General features: G+C 56.0%; 1 protein-coding gene across 1 annotated transcript in view; it reads left to right on the top strand.

Annotated features, from left to right (window-relative positions):
- Positions 1–20,996, top strand: part of TESC (tescalcin) — a 51,197-nt gene that overhangs the window by 22,761 nt on the left and 7,440 nt on the right. The window contains exons 2-3 of the mRNA XM_080649605.1: positions 7,174–7,243; positions 17,653–17,733. Of these exons, the coding sequence (XP_080505731.1) occupies positions 7,174–7,243; positions 17,653–17,733 (151 nt within the window). The remainder of the gene's footprint in view (positions 1–7,173; positions 7,244–17,652; positions 17,734–20,996) is intronic.

The following is a 20,996-nucleotide window of genomic DNA, read 5'->3' on the forward strand; positions in this document are numbered from 1 at the left end:
AATGATATACACAGACATTTTTCTGTGTCTCACAGTATTCACACATTTTTTACAGCCGTGTAGTATTCTGTCTTCAGGATGTACCGGGATCTGTTTAACCTGTGTCCTGAGGCTCAGCATTTCTTTATTTTTCACTGTTCTAAACAGACAGAGAGGGTGACTGTCTGTTTTCCTTCTACCCGTCTCAGTCCTCAGGACTCGTTACGAGGGGTTAAGTTTCTGTCCGAAGCACACAGATCGGCACTGCCCACAGCAGATACAGCGCGAGGTGCCACCCTCCTGAGTTGTGTAGTAGCCACATAAAAAAGTGAAATGAGTTTGAATCCTGTATTTTAACCCATTCTATCTAAAATATAATCTCCACGTATAATCACTGTCAGAAGCATTGAGACAGTTTACATTCATTTGTATCAAGTCTGGAAGCCTGTGTGTAGTCTACACCGGGGCACATCTCAGCTCGCACTCGCCACCTTTCAAGGGCTTAGTGGCCACATGTGGCTGGTCGCTCCCTGTTGCTCGGTGCAGGCCTCTAACCCTTTGTTTACGCTTTGGATACAAAGTGATGTCCCCCCCCCCCGCCCCCATATCAAAGATTGGGCCATTAAACTCCCCCAGCACCTGGAAGGGTGCATTCCCCCAGGGGAAATCTAACACTGAGATAAGGAGGTTGGCATGCCAGGCACTAGAGCAGCAGTGTCTCTGTCACCCGTTCCCATGGCAACTGTGACCTCATGGGGGCCTGGAGAAAGGGCTGAGCGAGGAGCAGGGAAGCCGGAAAGTTTCCTTCCCAGGAACCCTTCAGGGCAAGAGCAGACCTTCCACGTCCGGGGCTGTGACTCGGGCACGTGTGTGTGGTGTTCCCATTGCCACAACCTAATAGTGGAACATTTCATCCCCCCAAAGAAACGGGGTGATATTAGCAGTGACTCCCGCTTCTCCTTCCCCAGCCACCGCTGGTCTCCCTCCCTTCTCTATGCATTTGTCTCTGCACATTTCATACACATGGGACCGTGCCGCGTGTGGCCTCCCGTTTAGCGTGATGTGTTCGAGATAATTCTTCTCTAATAGCCATTGTTTAGGAGCATGTGCTGCTGTAATTTCTAATCATAATTTCTCAGGTGACACCCGGGATCTTTCACCAGTGAGTCTACTCTGACCTCCCAGACGGAGGCAGTGTGGGCTGTCAGAAAAAATAGAAAAATAAAGCAAAGCCACAAATTGAGTTCAGATCCTGGGTCTGCCTCTTTCAAGTTACCCATCCCCTCTGAGCCTCAGTTTGCCCTTCTGTAAAATGGGAACAGTCTGTCATAGGTTCACAGACAGGGCTAAAGAAGAACATGTGTGCCTGAAACATGGTCTGTAGCTAGTGGATGATTCATCAGTAACAATATTTTTGAGATCTGTCGGCTGTCCTATATGGGGCCATATTGTGTGCTTAAAATATTTGTTACATAACTAATAAGTATACATAGTGTATAAGAAAAAAATTGGAAAATATAGATGAATTAAAGCAAAACAAGCCAAGTCTCTGATCCCAGTATTAAGATAATTGCTATTATTTTGGAGAAACAAATCTAGATTTCTTTCAATACTTATGTACATTTGTAAATATTTATATATTTCCCCACATGCTGCTTTTGTAGCAAGCTGTTTTTAACTCTATATGTGCGACACATTTCCATATCAAATATACAATAGATTTTTAAAATTTTTTCAATTGCAGTTGACAGTCAATATTGTTTTCTATTGGTTTCAGATGTTCATCACAGTGATTAGACATTTATGTGACTTACAAAGTGACCCCCATAAGTCTAGTACTCACCTGACACACACATAGCCATCACACTATTACTGACTATATTCCCTGCGCTGTACTGGACATCCTGTGACTGTTTTGTAACTACCAATCTGTACTTCTTTATCCCGTCACCTTTTTCACCCAGCCCCCCTAACCCCACTCCATATATATTTTTTGAATAGTTGTTCTAGTTCCGTGAAGTACGTCATTGGTATCTTGATAGGAATTGCATTGGCTCTACAGATTGCTTTGGGTAGTATAGACATTTTAATGCTGTTCCTTCTTCCTATCCATGAATATGGTATATGCTTCCACTTGTATCTTCTTCGGTTTCTTTCTTCAGTGTCTTTTAATTTTCCAAGTACAGATCTTTTACATCCTTGGTTAAATTTATTCCAGGTATTTTATTATTTTTGAAGCAATTGTGAATGAGATTATTTTCTTACTTTTTCTGATAGTTCTTTATTAGCATATAAAAATGCAACTAATTTCTGGATATTTGTTTTGTGTCCTGCTACTTTACTGAATTAATGTATCAGTTCTAATAGTTTTTTGGTGGAATCTTTAGGATTCTCTATATACAGTATCATGTCATCTGTAACAGTTTTACTTCTTCCTTCCCAATTTGGATGTCTTTTATTTCTTCTCGTTGTCTGATTGCTATGACTAGGACTTCCAGTACTATGTTGAATAAGAGTGGTGAAAGCGGACATCCTTGTCTTGTTCCTGTTCTTAGGGGAAAAGGTTTTAGTTTTTGTCCATTGAGTATGATGTAGGCTGTGCGTTTGTCATATGTGGCCTTAATTATGTTGAGGTATGTTTCCTCTATTCCCACTTTGCTGAGAGTTTTTATCATAAATGGGTGATAGATTTTATTGAATGCTTTTTCTGCAACTGTTGATATGATCATGTGGTTTTTAGCCTTCATTTTGTTTATGTGATGTATCATGTTTATTGATTTGCAGATATTGTACCACCCTTTCATCCCCGGAATAAATCCTACTTGGTCATGGTGTATGATCTTATTATTGTATTGCTGGATCTAGTATTCTTTATTTTATTGAGGATTTTAGTATCTATGTTCATCAGGAATATTGGCCTATAATTTTCTTTCTTTGTAGTGTCTTTATCTGATTTTAGAATTAGGATAATGCTGGCCTCATAAAATGAGCTTGGAAGTCTTCCCTCCCCTTGAAGTTTTTGGAATAGTTGGAGAAGAATATGTGTTAGTTCTTCTTTGAATGTTTAGTAAAATTCACCTGTGAAGCCATCCAGTCTAGGACTTTTGTTTGTGGGGAGTTTTTGAATTATTACTTCAGTTTCACTAGTTGTAATCTGTCTATTCAGATTCTGTGATTCTTCCTGACCCAGTTTTGGCAGACTGTAAGTTTCTAGGAATTTACCCATTTCATCCACGTTGTCCAATTTGTTAGCATATAGTTGTCTGTGATATTTTCTTACAATCTTTTGTATTTCTTTGGTGTAGTTGGTATTTCTCTTTCACTTCTGATGTTATTTGTTTGGGTCCTCTCTTTTCTTGATGACTCTGGTTAAAGGTTTGTCTATCTTGTTTGTCTTTTCAAAGAATCAGCTCGTGGTTTCATTGATTTTTTTTTTTTTTTTTTTTTTTGGATTGGGTTTTTTAAGACTCTATTTCTGCTCTGAAAGAAGGAAACCTTACCCTTTGTGATAGCATGGATGACCTGGACAGGGTTATGCTAAGTGAAATAAGCCAGTCAGTTCATATGTGGAATCTAATGAACAAAATGAACGAAGAAGCAAAACAGTGACAGACTCAGAGAGAGAGAGCAGGCTGACAGCTCTAGGGGTGGGGCTGGGATGGTGGTGGGTGGATTGAGAAGAAGAAAAAAAAAAGGAAAAACTCATGGACACAGACAACAGTGTGGTGATTGCCACAGACAGCAGTGTGGAGGGAGGTGTAGGGGGATAAATGGTGATGGATGGAGACTTGACTTGGGGTGCTGAACTCACAGTATCGTATACAGATGATGTGTTGTAGAATTGTGCACCTCAAACCTAATTTTGTTAACCAGTGTCACCCCAGTAAATTCAATTAACATTTTAAGAGAGGGTTAGGGAGGGGGAAGGTGGTTCGGGCCGGTGCTGGCAGTTCCTTGGGAGACCTGTGGTGAGAAATGTATAGGGAATCTGGTGGGTGGGGCAAGGGGAGGGGAGGGAAAAGAAAGAAAATTTTAATAACTGCTGCTGTGGACCACGTATTTCGATTTCCCCGGTAACCTAGATTTAAAAACCTCAGCACAGGAGACTTACTTTTTAAAATCACCATTTTTGGCTGATGGGCCATGTTTCTTCCACCGCTCAGCCTGGGCCTTGTAAGGCTCCAGGTTTTATGAAGGTTCTGGCCGCACGTGAGTGCTTATTTGATGAAACACACAGTATTAAACACAGACATGCACCTTCTCGCTTCGTCCTCAGAGCCTCCCTGTAAGTGAGAAGCACGTTTCCCTCTGTCTTATAGTTAGAAAACATACACAATTGGTAAGTGGTGGAGCTGGGACTCAGTTCCAAGTCTGCCCAACGCAAAGCCTGCCCTTACCTGCTTTGCATATTGCCTGTTTGACCAGAATGTCCAGGGGTTCAAAGCCTTTAGGTCTGGCTCCTGGGGACTGCACGCAAAACTGTCCAAAATAGTGGGTGAGCTGGAGATTGGCTCTCCCCCACCACTGTCCGCTCAGCATTCCCCATCCCTTAACCGCCTTTCTCCTCTTGTTCAAGAGGCATCTACCCTGTTCATTTTTGTTGGCCCCTGGCTCAAACTGGAATCTCTTCAAGAATCTACACTCGTGCTAGCCGAGTGGCTCAGTTGGTTGGAGTGTTGTCCTGTGCACCAAAAGGTTGTGGGTTTGATTCCCAGTCAGGGCACATACATAGGTTGCGGGTTTAATCCCCAGTGGGGGCTTGTACGGGAGGCAGCCAATCAATGTCTCTCTCACATCAATGCTTCTCTCTCTCCTCCTGTCCCTCCCTCTCTTTTTAAAAGTCAATAAAAATACTTACCTTGGGTGAGGATTAAAAAAAAATCTACAGCTCAGCATTCTCAAGTCTTCCTAGGAGCTTCTGTTTGCTAGAAAATAGTCATTAGGACTGTCAACAGATTCTGAGGGCCCGCCCACACATTAAGCTTCTCTTCCTCTTGACACCCTGGGAGGGGGTTGTATCCCCAGGTTACAGATGTAGAAACTGATCCTTGGAAAGGTTAGTTAGGTAACCACTGGGGGCATTGACCACCTTTCTGGAGTAAATGTGGCCATGTATATCACATGTATGTTAGCAAGGACATTTGGATACGTGATCGGCCAGCAATTCCGCTCCTAGGTATGTACCCAACAGAAATGAATAATTCCGTTCACCAGAAGATGTGTGCAGGATGTTTGGGGCTGTAGGATTTGAATAGCCCTAATCTGGAGAATATCCAAATGCCCAGCAATAGCAGAATAGATAAAGTGTCCTCCATTCAAACAGGAATAATGTGCATAGTGAACACGAACAAGCAGTATGTGCAGTAACTTGGGTGAGTTGTCAGACTATCATCAATAAACCCACAAACAAGTGCTGGCGAGGATGTGGAGAAAAGGGAACCCTCGTGCACTGCCGGTGGGAATGCAGACTGGTGCAGCCACTGTGGAAAGCAGTATGGAGTTTCCTCAATAAATTAAAAATGGAACTGCCTTATGACCCAGCAATTCCACTTCTGGGAATTTATCCAGAGTAACCCAGAACACTAATTTGAAAGAATATATGCACCCTTATGTTCATTGCAGAGTTATTTACAATGGCCAAGATTTGGAAGCAGCCCAAGTGTCCATCAGTAGATGAGTGGATAAAAAAGCCGTGGTATGTGTATACAACGGAATACTACTTGGCCATAAAAAAGGATTTAAAAAATATCTAATCCAGTTGACTTCCAATATTATATTAGATTCAGGTATACAGCGTAGTGGTTAGACATTAATATAACTTAGAAAATGATCACTTTGACACCCTGACCAGTTTGGCTCAGAGGATAGAGCATCGGCCTGTGGACTGAAGGGTCCCAGGTTTGATTCCAGTCAAGGGCATGTACCTTGGTTTCGGGTACATCCCCAGTAGGAGGTGTACAGGAGGCAGCTGATCGATGTTTCTCTCTCATCGATGTTTCTAACTCTCTATCCCTTTCCCTTCCTCTCTGTAAAAAAATCAATAAAATATAAAAAAAAGAAGGATCACTTTAATAAGTCTAGTATTCATCTGACACCATACATAGTTATTACAATATTATTGACTACTAGAGGCCCGGTGCACGAATTCGTGCACTGGTGGGGTCCCTTGGCCTGGCCTGCGGGATCGGGCCCGAACCTGCTCTTGGACATCCCCTGAGGGGTCCCGGATTGCGAGAGGGGGCAGGCCAGGCCAAGGGACCCCACCAGTGCCTGATAAGGGATGGGGAGGGGTGGGGGAGGTTGGCTAGCCGGGGAGGGACTGTGAGAAGGCTCCAGGGTGTGTCCAGCCTGTCTGGTTCAGTCCTGATCAGCCAGACCCCAGCAGCAAGCTAACCTACTGGTTGGAGGGTCTGCCCCCCTGGTGGTCAGTGCATGTCATAGCAACTGGTCAACAGGTTGACTGTCTGCCCCCTGGTGGTCAGTGCACGTCATAGCGAGCAGTCGAGTGGCCTTAGCATAGCATTAACATGTTGCACTTTGATTGGTTGAACGGCCGACTCGACGACTGGACACTTAGCATATTAGGCTTTTATAATATAGGATATTCCCTGTGCTGTATCTATACCTGGAAATTTATATTTCACCCAGCTCCCCAACTCCCCTCCTATCTGGCACCCCTCAGTCTGTTCTCTATGAGTCTGTTTCTGTTTGCTTGTGTGTTTTGTTTTTTAGAGTCTGCATCGAAGTGAAATCACATGGTAGTTGCCTTTGTCTGTCTGATGTATTGCTCTTCATATGTGACTCACAGAGACCCTTTCTCAGCTAGGAAAGAGCCGTCTTCAGGAGCGGCCGAAGGTCTGATCTCAGAGGCCTGGAGAAGGCGGGGGAGCCTGGGCCGGCTGCCCTGTCCCAGCAGCTGCCAGTAACAGCTGTATTATTGCTACGGGGGTCAGAGCTAAGGACCCCAGAGCTGCGTTACCAGGAAGAATGGGAAGCCCTGTCCTGGCTTCCTCATCTGCTTGTGGGGATGGGGGGGGGGGTGGAGGAAGGGGGAGGTGGCAGGAGAATGAATGGAAGAGGAGGGCTGGGGGGGGGGGTGGGCAGAGCAGTGGCTCCAGCCTCCCTCTGGTGGCTCTGAGGTCCGCAGCCTCGGTGTCTTTCTGTCTCATTTTCTTTCCTTCTCTTACTTCGCAGTCTCATCGGACCAGATCGAGCAGCTCCGCCGGAGGTTTAAGCAGTTGAGCGGAGACCAGCCCACCATTCGGTGAGACGGGCAGCTGGGGTGGGCGCTGCAGGTCCGGGCAGCTGGGGAGTTTCTCTCTCCGTGTCTCTTTCCCTGCGTGCCCCCGGGGTGCCCCTCTCCTGGAGCCGTTGTCATTCTCCGGGCGCCTTCAGGACAGGATGCTCTCCACGAGGAGGGAAGGAGCCACCTGCTTCTTCTGGGGCCAGAAACTTCTCACTTGAGTGAAGATAAGGGGAGGGTTGAAGAGCTGGCCAGCAGCCCCGCCTCGGCCTGGCTTCCTCAGATGGAGCATGCTCCCGGACTCCGGCGCCGGGCACACGTGGAGGCCGTGTGCAATGCCAGGGTCCTGCCCCTGCTGGGTGCAGCCGGGACGGGCTCTGACGCTTCCCTGGTTGTCAGTGCGGCCCTTGGTGAAGAGGGCGGGCGCCGGCCGGCCAGTGGGCTCAGTGGTCGAGCATCAACCTATGACCCAGGAGGTCTCAGTTCGATTCCATTGAGGGTTCTCTCGCATCATTGATGTTTCTCTCTCTCTCCCTCTCCCTTACTCTCTCTGAATCACTAGACACATTTGTTTAAAATGAGAAGGTGGCAGGTGGCAGCCAGCTCCCCTTTCAGAAGCCGGCAGGTTACGTTTTGATGAGGACAGATGCTTGCACGGGGTGCCTCCGGGGTGCATTCAGTCTTGGGTGGTGGGTGAGTCCTGGAACGAGGTCAGTGAGGGGCCGAGGCAGCAGGTTGATAGTGTTTCCCTCAGAGGGTCGCCCAGTACAGGACTTCCCCGGGGCCCTGACACGGGACCTGCTCACAGATGTTACGTGAGCATGTCCATGTGCTGCCAGCGAGAGCCTGTTCAGTCCTGTCCCCTGCCCCCCCCCCACACACATGAAGTCGTGGTGGGAAGACCCCCACTTCACAGGTGGCTGAGGAGGCCGTGCTCTGGCCTGGGTCAGGCAGCCCCTGAGGCGGAGGAGCGGGATTTGAACCCAGTGCTGAGATCTTGCGTGAGGAAGCGGCCTCCCGCTCTGCCTCTGGGACCAGCCCTCAGGGTCCCGGCCTGCAGCTCCCGCGGCCCCTGCTCCGCGCCTCAGCCTGTGCTGGGAGGGGAGTCGCTGCACTCTCCTGCCGGAAGCAGGTGGGCTGGCCACAGCGTCTTGTGCAAAGGCCTGCAGGAAGGGCCTCCTCCCCGGCTCTGGAACCACGTTGCCCGTTCCTGACCCCCCCCACCCCCGTCCAGGGCCCGGAGAGGGGAGATGGGGCAGCTTCTCGGTCCCTGGGCTTTCCCGTCCGTCTCCCAGGGCAAAGGAATGAGAAGCGAGCTGTGGGCTGCGGTCTGGTCTCCAGCGCTGTTCCCACTCTGCCAGGGGTCTCCCGCGTGACCTCAGGCCAGGCCTTCAGCCTCTCTGGTCCCTGGGACATCCATGGGCTGTCTGGGGGCCCGGGTTGTGCTGGCGTTTGTGGGCAGGGCAAGGATTCCTCTCTTTAGTGTTTGGAAAACTGTTGGTGGAGGCCGGCCAGGTTGTGGGGACATTCCGGATCAGGAGAAGGGCGTTGTCTGGGGATCCCCGAGCGTGGCCCCCAGCACCCCAGTCCGTGAGTGTGGGAAGCAGTGCCCTGGTGCCTCCCACAGGGGATATTTAAATCCTCGAGTGCACAGGTCTCTTAAAGGTGGCCGTGCACACCCGCAGGCTTCGTGCACAGACAGGTGAGATTTGCAAGCTGCGTTTTTAAAAGTTTAACGAAGAATTGGGCTTTGCAATTTGTGACTTTAATAACTTGAATATAGCTTTAAAAAATCAAACACGTAAAACTGCCAAAATTGGTTTTAATTTTAACCCACTTGTTTCCTACCCATGTTTGGTGGGATAAGTTTCTAGACATCATGTAAGGACATGGGGGGGGAGGGGCGGGGTTACCCTGAGGCCTTTAAAGCTAGGATGTCAGGGCCCGCCCCCCCCCCCCCCCCGGGTTCCTTACACAGCCTAGCACCTAATTTTAAAAAGTTCATCATGTTGCATTCTTTTTCTTAAGAGGGCCCCCGAATTCCATCCAGGACCCCCAAATCTAAATGCAGAACGCTGAGCTCTGAGCCTCTGGTGGATGCTCGAATAGGCAAGGTCGTCTGACACGCTGATGGAGCACCCGCTGTGCCGAGCCTCTCTCCTGCCTCACAGGCTCTCTGCTGTGAGGAGGACCCCCCACAGTGACCCCCACAGTGACCCCCCACAGTGACCCTCACTGTGACCCTCCACAGTGACCCCTACAGTGACCCCCACAGTGACCCCCACAGTGACCCTCCACAGTGACCCTCCACAGTGATCCTCCACAGTGACCCCCACAGTGACCCCCACAGTGACCCTCTACAGTGACCCCCACAGTGACCCCCACAGTGACCCTCTACAGTGATCCCTACAGTGACTCCCCACAGTGACCCTCCACAGTGACCCCTACAGTGACCCCCACAGTGACCCCCCACAGTGACCCCCCACAGTGACCCCCACAGTGACCCCCCACAGTGACCCCCACAGTGACCCCCCACAGTGACCCCCCACAGTGACCCCTACAGTGACCCCCACAGTGACCCCCACAGTGACCCTCACAGTGACCCTCCACAGTGACCCTCCACAGTGATCCCTACAGTGACCCCCACAGTGACCCCCACAGTGACCCCCACAGTGACCCCCACAGTGATCTCCAGTGACCCCCACAGTGACCCCCACAGTGATCTCCAGTGACCCCCACAGTGACCCCCACAGTGACCCCCACAGTGACCCTCTGCAAGACGAATCGTAGGCCCTGAAGAGAATGCAGTCATGGCCTCGTGCACTTTCCTTGGGCCCTTCACTGGCAACTGCCTTAAACAGCAACTTTCCACTTCCTGATAGCGCCTGGCAGGCTCCCCAACATCCAGAAATAGCCGCAGAGGCCACTTCAGCCAGGCGGAGCGGGAGGCCGATTAGATAGCGCACGTTACAGGCACACTTCTAGGTCCGTGAGGCCCCCGAGCGGGTGGCTCCTGGGATAAAGGCCCCAGGTGCCCCTGGGGAAGGAGGGGTGGTGTGCACTGTTGCAGGCCCCAGGTGCAGGCGGTGCTCCCCTCGGCCCACACCAGGCACACCCACGGCACCCCTCCCCAGCCTGGTGGGCGTTCCCAGTCAGAGGTTCACTCAGGGCGAACCCCACACTTGGGAGTCCCGGCCGCCATCGGCTGAGTGCTGACGTGTGCCGGCACAGGGCCGGATGCTCACAGGAACCCTCTGAAGTCCACATCGTCACCTGGTTTTGCAGATTAAGAAACTGAGGCCCAGAGGTTAAGTCTCCCAGCAGAGCGGGCCGTGAGGTGCTCCCGTCCGCCGTGAGTCACTTGTTAACCGGGTCACAAACCTGTCAGATAGCTAGACATTGACCGTTTCCTTAGAATCGCCATTGCGCAAGCGTTGAGGCCCTGCCTGGATTGCCGGCTGTTTCACCGTCAGGACCTGATGTATCCCAGGAGTTAACGAGCCTTTCCTTAAAGCCGCCGCTAGGACGATGCACATTTACCCTCTATAATAAATAAAAGGCTAATATGCAAATTGTCCCCACTGGCGGGAGTTCGATGACGGGGAGTTAGACGTGCGCTGACCACCAGGGGGCGGCAGCGTGGTGCTGGCAGCGGGCGGCAGTGGAGGCGCTGCCAGCCCCAATGGGCCCCGATGAGAGCGGGACCCTGGCGGGATGGTGGAGCAGGTGAGTGGGTGGCACCAGGCCAAGGCAGGTGCGAAGGGAGGCCAAGGCTGGCAGCTGGCAGTCGGCAGCCACTAGGGACCCTATCCATGCACAGATTTTGTGCACTGGGCCTCTAGTTTAAAAAGAAAACCCCCAGTCACTTGTAAAGCTGCTCCGGAAACAGCAGCCGGTCAGGGCTCCCACACCTGTGCGGGGGGAGGGGGGCGGTGAGAAGCAGCCACCAATCAGTTTGGTGTGGAGGGTGCCTGGGTGTCCCCGAAGCAGGAGGGCGCTCTCTGATGGTCTCAGATTTATTAGCAGGAACGTGCGTAAATGACTCCTTCCCAGAATTTGTCCCAACTCAGTCTCCCTCAAAGCAGGCACTTCGGGCCTCTGGGGCAGGTTCCAGCTCTGAGGATGCTTGGCGAGCCCCATGGGGGCTTCTGCTCTCGGGGTGGGGTAGGGGTAGGGGTGAGAGTGGGGGTGGGGTGGGGGTAGGGGTGAGGGTGGGGATGGGGATGGGATGAGGGTGGGGTGAGGGTGAGGGTGACAGTGGTGTGTGGGGGGTTAAGGGGAGGGTTCTGGGGGGTGAGAGTGGGGATGGGATGAGGGTGGGGTGAGGGTGAGGGTGACAGTGGTGTGTGGGGGGGTGAGGGTGGGGGCGGTTCCGGGGGGTGAGAGTGGGGGTGGGGTGAGGGTGGGGGTGGGGTGGGGTGCGGGGTGGAGGGGTGGAGCCAGAGCCGAGGCTCACAGAAGCAAGCTGGCTCTGTGTGGTGGTAGAGGAAGGACATGGGACCCGTGGGAGAAGGGCCTGGGACAGGCGGTGCTGAAGTAGCCTGAGGCGGTGCGGGGCTGGGAGCAGCGTGGGGAGGGGCTGTGGGCGGAGGCCCTGTCCGGAGGCAGGGAGAGGGGCCGCCTGAGCGGGATGCTGGGGCCGGGCAGGCAGGGGGCTGAGCATCGCAAGGACTGGAAGCGAATGCTCCTTCTTGGCTTGAAACACCCGAGGGTGATGCCCACGCCTGCCCTGCGCGAGGAACCTGACACAGGCCACGTCCCAGCGGCCGTCCACCTCGTCCCCACCTCACATGGATGTGCCCCCAGCAAGCCGCTCCTCTCCTCCACCGCCCACCGGGGTGTGGCAGGGCCTGCTCCCTGGACCCCTGGCTTCTGTCCGCGGCCCCGGCCACAGACACACAGGAATGTGCGGGGATCCTATTAAAATGGCGCTTCTCTGGCCCAAAAGGTCCATCCCACCAGGAAAAATGAAGTGAGAGCCCCCGAGGCCGCTGCACATCCGCAGGTCCCTGTGCGATGGGCCCACCCCCTCCGCCTCTTCTTCCTGCTCCAGCCACGTGGACGGCCCGCTGGCCCCGCCTCAGGCCCAGCACCCACTGTCCACCTTCTGGAATGCTCTCCCCAGGCACTTGGGGCTGGAGCATCCTTGCTGGGGGTCATCATGCACATTGTAGGGTGCTGAGCAGCGTCCCTGGCCTGACCTCCACCCCCTCGACGCCCATAGCCACTCCTCTCCCACCACGACAGTGAGAAATGCCCGCAGACATGGCCAGCTGTCCCCCGGGGCTGAGGACGCGCCTTCTCCGGTCTCTGCTCCCGTGTCCCCCTCGCCACGAGGCCGCCCGCTGACTTCCACCAGCTCCCTCCCTGCGGCCTCTGTCCGGCCGCTCAGGCTGAGGCCAGGCGCCCGTCACGCCGGAGACATGGCTTTCCGCCTCGCGTTTCCCCACCACCCTCAGGAGGGCTGCGCTGGTCCGTCCCTGTGAAGCCAGCGCCGAGCCGGTGCCACTCCCTGGTCAGAGCTCGGTGCCAGGCGCCGGAGGCCAGCTGGTGCAGGCACGCAGCAGTGGCGGGAGAGGAGGAAGCGTCGTAAGAGCGTGGCCTTTCCTGCCAGGGAGTGTGTGCACAGGCATGTGGCTGGGAGAGCCCTTGCCGTTGGGGAGTGCCCAGCACTGGGCCGTGGGGTGCACACCCCCCGGGATGGGCTAGCAGGCCGGTGAGGAGCGGGTCTGGGCCGAGGGGCTCTGCCTTCTCCAGGGCCCAGGCTGTGCCGCCGCTGCTGGCCGGGCCTTGCTTGGAGGAGCTGGCCACTGCCCGAGAGGACACTTGCTAAACGAGATGCGGTCCCCCCTTCGGCCCAGGGCCCCGGTACCCTCCCTGTTCAACATGCAGTGGCCCAGCGTGGGCGCGGCTGACGCTGACCAGTGAGTGCGGGGCGGGGTCAGGGGAGGTGGGAGGAGGAAAGGCCCTCCCAGTGCTGGGCCCTGGGCACCGGGATCCGATGGGGAGGCTGGAGGTCCGGGCTGAGGATCTGGGCCTCCTGCACCCTCAGCTCGGGGCTCAGGAAGCCTGGGGTGGCTGCGGGCAGCCCAGAGCCAGAAGCCGCAGAGAACTTGGCCGCTGAACTGAGCTGAGCCGAGCCTCAAAGCCTCCGGAAACCAGCCCACACCACGGGCTGCGCAAGGTCCCGGCCGGCCTCGGTGGTTTGTTCCATCCTGTCCTTCCCTGTGGGCCAGACACTGGCCCTCTTTCTGGGTCCTGGTTGCGCCTCTCGGGCTGTGTGGGAGCAGGTGCCCCACAAAGGTCTCTGCTCTTCCTTCTCTTTAAAGTAAGAACGCTCAAGCGGGAGGAAGTATTGAGGAAGTGCATGGGGCGGTCAGAGCCGATTCGCAGCCTTTCTACTGCTGTGTGGCCGTGGCTTAGTCACTGCCCCTTTCTGGGCCTCATTTTCTTGCCTGTGAAATGGGGTGGCACTTAGCACAGCCAGACACCGTGAAAGCCCTCCTGGAGGGGGCAGGAGGCCGTGTGCCCCTGCGGGCCTGTGGGCCAACACCCCCCTGCGGGTCACGGGGCATCTTCGAGGGGCCCCGGCCACCGTGCCTCAGCTCTGGCCCAGAGCAGTGCCCTGTCCCAGGTGAGGCAGGGCCTATTCCCACGGCTCAGACACCGTCAGCCCAGCCGGTCCAACCAGCCCAGTGGGCACCCGGGGGCCAGTGGGGAGGAAGGGCAATAAGACCGAAACCAGCATTTATGGGGCGTGGAACTGGTTAGTCTTTCCCAGTTCTGGGCACAAGGCCTGTGTCCAACTTGTTGAAAAGAGAGGTTGGCAAATAATTGGGAGTGTCCCCGAGAGCCAGACACCCCCTCCCCCTGCTCTCAGAGGGCCTGCTCTGGCCAGGGCGGCGCGGCCCACGTCCTCGGTGTCATCCTTAGCAGGAAGTTCCTTCACCTCTCGGCCTCGGTTTCCCCGCCTTTCAGACGGAGATGAGTCCCTACCTTGTAGGGTAATGATGGCACGTAGGGAGGACACGGGAGGTTAGCTGCTGTCCTCATCATCGTCGTCGTCATTTGAAGTAAAGAGCTCTTGAGTGCTGGGCAGTGGGCTTTGCACCATGCGTGCCTATAGTCGTCTCATTAGCCCCATGATGTTACCTGCGATCCCATTTCTCAGGTGAGAAATCCGGGGCTCTGACACGTGGCTGGGGCTCACCTGGACCGGCCCCCCCTGAGCTTGACTCACATCCCCTTTGATATGGGAGGTGTGAGCTTTGCACCCAATTCGCAGATGAGGAAATGGAGGCTCCGAGAGTCAGGAAGGTGCCTGTGGTGAGGGGGAGGGGAGATTCTGCTCGCCTGTGGGCCTGGCAGCGACCTCTGAGGAAGGAGCGGAGGCAGCTGGGCTTCAGGACACCTTCATGCACCTGCTGACTCCTGGCCCCGCCTCCCCTCTGCTGTCGGAGAGCAGGCCTCTTTGTGCTACCTGCTTTTCCAGACGGGTAGTTTGGCTCTGGGAGCTGCTGGCCCTGCGGGGTTGGTCCTCCCTCCATCCTTTCTCCTCACCTTCCCTCCCAGGACGTTGCTGCCTGTCCTCCCTCTCAGGTCAGCCCCAGGGCCCCGCTGACGCTTCATGGGATCTCACGGTGACCAGGGCTGCTGGTCCCTTCTGGCCGCGTGCACACGCATGGGGGCTCGGTCTCTCCCAGCCCCGTAGAACCGGCAGCTTCCACATTTGGGCTCTTCATTGTTAGCTATTTGTGATTGGGTTGGGGTCTTCAGAACCAGTGTCAGCCCTTTGGGACTAGATTGGGCTCTTAGGCCTTGGCTGGGCCATCCCGGGCTAGGTCCGTTAAAATCAAATGGACCCGGCCATGGGGAAGCCCGGTCCCCACAAGACTGCCTTAGAGGAGAGGACCCTTAAGTGAGCACACTCGGCCTGGGAGCCCGAGGTTGAAAGGGCTGCTGACTCTCCAGGGGGAGGTGCTGTGGAAACCACGGGGCCACACTGAGGCTGGCTCCCGGGGCCTCTGGAGGAGGGGGTGCTGCTAGGGGCGTGGCTGGGCTCCTGGGGGAGGCTCCTCCCCTTTGGACTAGGCTCCGCCCTTCGGGACTGGCTACAGCCGCTCTGGTCGGACTGGGCCCTTAGGGGCTGAGCTCTGCCCGGGGTCTGGGCTTGGCTCTGGCCCAGCTGGGAGCGCCAGGCAGGGCACAGGCACTGGCACAGGGGCGGAGAGCAGAGGTTGTCCAGGTCTGGGGCGTTCTCTCTGCACAGAGGGGCCGGCCGGGTGTTTAGGGAAACTTTCAACTGAAACCGTGTTTAAGTCTCTGCGTACGAGGCACTTCCTCCTCCCGGCACGGCCTCCTACTCCCCGTCCTGGGTGGGATGCCAGTCCCTCCCTGGCTCTGCTTGTTTGAGGTGGTGGTTTCCTCCTCCTGCCCGGGCGTGCCTCCCTGTTCCCCGGATTCTCACCTGTGCCTGGGTCTCTTCCAACACACTGCCCGTGGCAGGCGCCGCGCAGGGAGAAAGGTGAGCAGGAAGCAGATTCCGAGAACAAAGGGTGGGCTGTGCGAGAAGGTGGGGAGGTGGGGACTTCCACAGCCTCACCCGGTGCCCGCAGACCCACAGCCTCACCCGGTGCCCGCAGACCCACAGCCTCACCCGGTGCCCGCAGACCCACAGCCTCACCCGGTGCCCGCAGACCCATAGCCTCACCCGGTGCCCGCAGACCCACAGCCTCAGCCGGTGCCCGCAGACCCACAGCCTCACCCGGTGCCCGCAGACCCACAGCCTCACCCGGTGCCCGCAGACCCACAGCCTCAGCCGGTGCCCGCAGACCCACAGCCTCACCCGGTGCCCGCAGACCCACAGCCTCACCCGGTGCCCGCAGACCCACAGCCTCAGCCGGTGCCCGCAGACCCACAGCCTCACCCGGTACCCGCAGACCCACAGCCTCACCCGGTACCCGCAGACCCACAGCCTCACCCGGTGCCCGCAGACCCACAGCCTCACCCGGTGCCCGCAGACCCACAGCCTCACCTGGTGCCCGCAGACCCACAGCCTCACCCGGTGCCCGCAGACCCACATCCTCACCCGGTGCCCGCAGACCCACATCCTCACCCGGTGCCCGCAGACCCACAGCCTCACCTGGTGCCCGCAGACCCACAGCCTCACCCGGTGCCCGCAGACCCACAGCCTCAGCCGGTGCCCGCAGACCCACAGCCTCGAGGGCCCGGTCAGCCTGGGCCCAGCGACGGGCCACTGCGTTTGGTGGGCTCACCCCCTCCGTCCAAGTCGGCATCTTTTTTTTTTTTTTAACAGCTTTACCGAAATACAATCCACATGCCCTTCAGCTCACATATTAGAACGCACATGGCACTGGCTTTAGTCTGTTCCCAGAGTTGTTGACAGCAAGCACCACAGCCACGTTTTAGACGTTTTTAGACATTTTGTCACCCCACAGAAACCCGTATCCTCAGCCGTCACGCCCATCGCTCCAGCCCCCAGCCCCGAAGCCACGCCTCTCCTTCCCGTGTCTGTGGATTTGACCGCTCTGGACATTTTTATAAATGAAATCATACCCTACGTGGCCTTTGTGTCTGGTTTCTTTCAGCATCATGCGTTCAGGGTCTCTCTGTGCAGGATGCATCCACAGTCCATTTATTTGTTTTCGGCTGAAGAACATTCCACTGTGCGGGGGACCCCATTTTTTTTATCCAGTTAGCACCTGACGGACACGTAGGGTGTTTCCCTCCATGGCAATATGAATCATGCCGCCGCGAACATTCCTGCACATTTTCTCGTCAACATGTTTCATTTCTCCTGGGTACACACCTACGAGCAGAATCGCTGGGTCCGGCGGTAACCTGTCATCTCACGCCTGGAGGACCGGCCAGACCACTTTCCACATCGCCAGGCCAGCATCCTGCTGTGCGACTCCACAGTGGCCGGGGCGGGTTTCCCTACCCGGGGATGTGACGCGCTGCAAGTGGTCTCTGACCTCCCAGACGGGGTGCAATCCTGTATCCCTTGAACGTTCTGGAGGGGAATGTCCAGGACACTTAGTGGATTCCCCAAAGCCTCCCTGAGCCTCCAGACCCGCCCTGTTCCTGCCAGTCCAGGGTTGGGTCAGGGCAGCATGCTCAGTCCTGCTGACCTGCTCTCGTGGGCCCCACTCAGGATGAAAGGGACAGCCTGGCCCCGGCCCAGTCGGGTGGAGCCTCGTCCCGTACCCAAACGCATTTCGGGTTCGATCCCCAGTTGGGGCACATACGGGAAGCAACCAATTGATGTTTCTCTCTCACATCGATGTTTTTGTTTCTCTCTCTCATCAGTAGAGGATTAAAAAAAATACAGCCTGGTACATGGTGAAGTGTTATATGACATCTGCTTTCTTTTCTCTCTCCTTTCCTGGTGCTCGTCCGTCCGGAACCAGCAAGGAGCACTTCAACAACGTCCCTGACCTGGAGCTCAACCCGATCCGATCCAAAATCGTCCGTGCCTTCTTCGATAACCGGTGGGCCTTTTCCCGTGGCAGGGGACTGTGTCTTCGGGGGAGCATTCCACCCTTGTAACTAACGTCTCACAGCCCTCGTGTGCTCAGAGCAGCCTGGAGCTGGCGCAGGGAAGAGGAGGGAGCTGTTTTGGGTAGGAGCTGTGAGCACAGGTTTGGGTCACACCGTTCTGGGGTCGGAGCTGGGTGACTTGGGTGGCTCACTCAGTCCTTCTAGGCCTCTGTATTAGTCAGCTATGGCTGTGTAACAAATTACCCCAACACTTAGCAATTTCAAACAATGAGTATTTATTCTCTCACCATTTGTGTGGATCAGGCATCTGGGTGCAAACAAGCTGAGTCCTTGGGCTCAGGGTCAGCTGGGGCTACAGGCATCTGAAGGCTCGACTAGGGGAGGCTGTGTTCCCGAACTCCCTGTTGGCAGGCGGCATCTCAGGACCTCTCCATAGGGGTACGTGCACGTGGCAGCTGCTGGCTCCCCCCACTGAGATGTCCCAATGACAAGGAGGGGGACTGACTGGGCACCCCAGATAGAAGCCACCAGTTTTGGTAACCCAATCTCTCAAGGGACGGGTCACCCCACACTTGGAAAAGGGACTGAGCAGGGGCGTGGGATCATTGGGGGCCACCTGGGAGGCTGCCTCAGTTTTTCCATCTATTGAATGGAGGTAATAGCCTCTGCCTGCAGGGTCGCTGTGAGGGTGCAGAGATGATGCGTTAAAGCGCTAAGGGCTATCCTGCTTGTTGCCTGGACTACAGACGGCAAAACTGAGGTTCGGGGAGACGGTGCACTTGGCTGCCTGAGTCCCAGAGCTGAGGCTCTGGCCAGAGCTCCTCCACCCAATGCCGTGTTGTTGGAGCTGAAAGACTCACATGACCGGATGGCGGCTCCTGGAGTGTGAGGCTGTGTTGGCGGTGAGGGTGGGTACGCCCTCCCAGGCCTGACCCCCTCTGTCTGCAGAGATGGCTGACACAGGAAGAACCAGCAGAAAGAGGAAGGAAGGGATCGGGCCGTAAGGACTTCCCTGACCCGTTTCAAGTAGCGTGAGCCTGACCGGCTCAGCTCTGGTTGTACTGGGGCTGCGAGGCCCGAGCAAGACGCTGAGCCTCTCCGAGCCTCGCCTGCTCATGGTGGGGGCGTAGGGAGTCCTCAGGCGGCCCCCGAAGATGTGGAGGCCTTCCTCCAGGGCTCATGGGCAAGACCTGAGGAGAGAGCGACCGAGAGTTCACCAGGCAAAGTGGGAGAAGAGATGCTGCCGGAGAACTGCTCGTGCGGAGGCCCAGTGGCAGGCACGGGCAGTTCGTAGGGTGGCAGGGAGGACTCCGGCTGAGTGCAGAGACTGAGTGTGGTGAGCGGGGTGGGAGGGCAGCGCAGCCTAGTGCAGCCCCTCTACCAGCGAGAGGCGTCCTCACTTCAGCGTGGAGCAGTGAGTGGGGAGCACTGATGGATTTGAAGGGGGGGTGTGGAGCATGAACCAGGTCTGACAAGGAGGTGAGGGAGCACCTCAGAGGGGGCACTGGCATTGGGACTTTTTTTTCAAGAAACACCAGCCTTGCTTCCCAAGACCCTCAGGGAACAGGAGAGTGAACCGAGGGCAGGGTCTGTCCGGACTTCCAGGGGCGCCTTACAGAAACATCAGAAAGTGAAGGGAAGCAAAAATACTGCTCCAAATCGGCATCTTTGCAAAAAGAACGAAAGCTGCCCTGTTCTCGTGCTGGGTTGCAGGTTTGGGTGGGGACCCCTGTTCCTCCGTCCACCAGCCCTGGCTGTGGGCGCCCCGTTTAGGAAATGGGGGTGGAGAGCAGGTATGGCTGGCTCCAGGAGCTGAGTCTGCGTTTCCTTGGCCTCTGCACGCTCGTTGCCTTTGGAGACCATGATGTTGTCTCACGTGGGCCTCCCTGGGACACGAGGAGGGAAGGGACTCGCTCCCCTGGTGAGCGTGAGGGGTGCCGATGGGAGGTAGGCCCCGGTTACTCCTGCGAAGGGCGCCAGGGGGTCTCTCTCATCCGAACAAAAACCAGATGGCGAGGCAGCCTGGTTCTTGACCTTCCCTGAGAAGGACCTAGGGCCGCCTTTCCCGGGGCTGCAGCCAAAGCCGCTCGGGAAGGACGCCTGAGCCGGCCGCACGGAGCAGCGCTGAGGAGCCCGGTGCCCTGGCTGTTTCTGCCCCGGGCTAGGCCTGTGCCCTGGCACGGGAGCTACGAGGTCGCCGGGATCTGTCGGGAGGGCCGTGGGACGCTATCAGATGGGAGATTTTAGGGGAGGCAGGAAAACTCTCGGACTGGGCTCCCTGCATCTCAGGTTTGCAGTTTTCACAGCCCGCCTTCCCTGGCCAGGCTTGGCATCCGCCTCTTTCTGGAAAGTCTCCTGGGATGGAAGGCTGGGACCAGGGAGATACGCAGACTGTGGAGGGTGGTCCCACGTCAGGGTCGGTCAGTGGCAGAAAGAGAATAGATGGGTCCCGAAGAGAGAACCACACATTTTCTTTTAAACCAGGACAGTCACGACCGAGGGGGACCCCAGTAAATTGGGAGCCCTGCCCTCGACGGCTTGTTGTCCCAGCTGGAAGGTGCCCCCTGGCCAGGACGCACAGTAAGGGCGGGACCCCGCCTGCCATTCTGATGGCACCTCCCTGCGGAGCCGCCCGACTGGCTGCCGGGTCCGTCTGAGGCCTTGCCATGGCGGAGGCCCCCTCCAGAGCTGTTGTCGCCGGGACCTGCCTGGGTGGCCGTGACCATGCCTGCCGTGCGCTCCCAGATCCCCGCCCGGGCACATGCCCTTTCTTGCCCCTCAGGACGGCACAGACAGGGACAACGGCAAACTGCCCCGATTTACTAAGACACCCGGCGCCGTGTGACCTTTGCCCTGGTAGTGACAGGTTCCTAGAGCCGCCTGGGCTGCTGGGACGCTGCCGGAGAACAGACATGTCAGGCCTGGGGGCCCGGGGTCTCTGTCCCAGCTGCTCCCAGCCTTGGTCGCCTGAATGCAGCCACAGCGACAGGTGAAGGAACGGCGTGGCTTGAGCCAATACCACTTTATTGTGGACACTGACATTTGAATTTCATGTAATTTTCACTTGCCATGAAGTGCCATCCTTTTGGGTTTCCCCCCAAACATTCTTTCAGCCATTTCAAAGCACGAAGACCCTCCTGGGTCCCTGAGCTGCTCAGCGCAAGCCCCGGTGCAAAGTGTCAGCCGGACCCGGTGAGCCGCTGCCCTGCTCGGAGCCTCCGGTTCCCCGGGTGCGAGTCCCCGCTCTGTGCCT

This window comes from Plecotus auritus (genome assembly GCF_963455305.1).
Source record: "Plecotus auritus genome assembly, chromosome: 13".
Lineage (NCBI taxonomy): Eukaryota > Metazoa > Chordata > Mammalia > Chiroptera > Vespertilionidae > Plecotus > Plecotus auritus.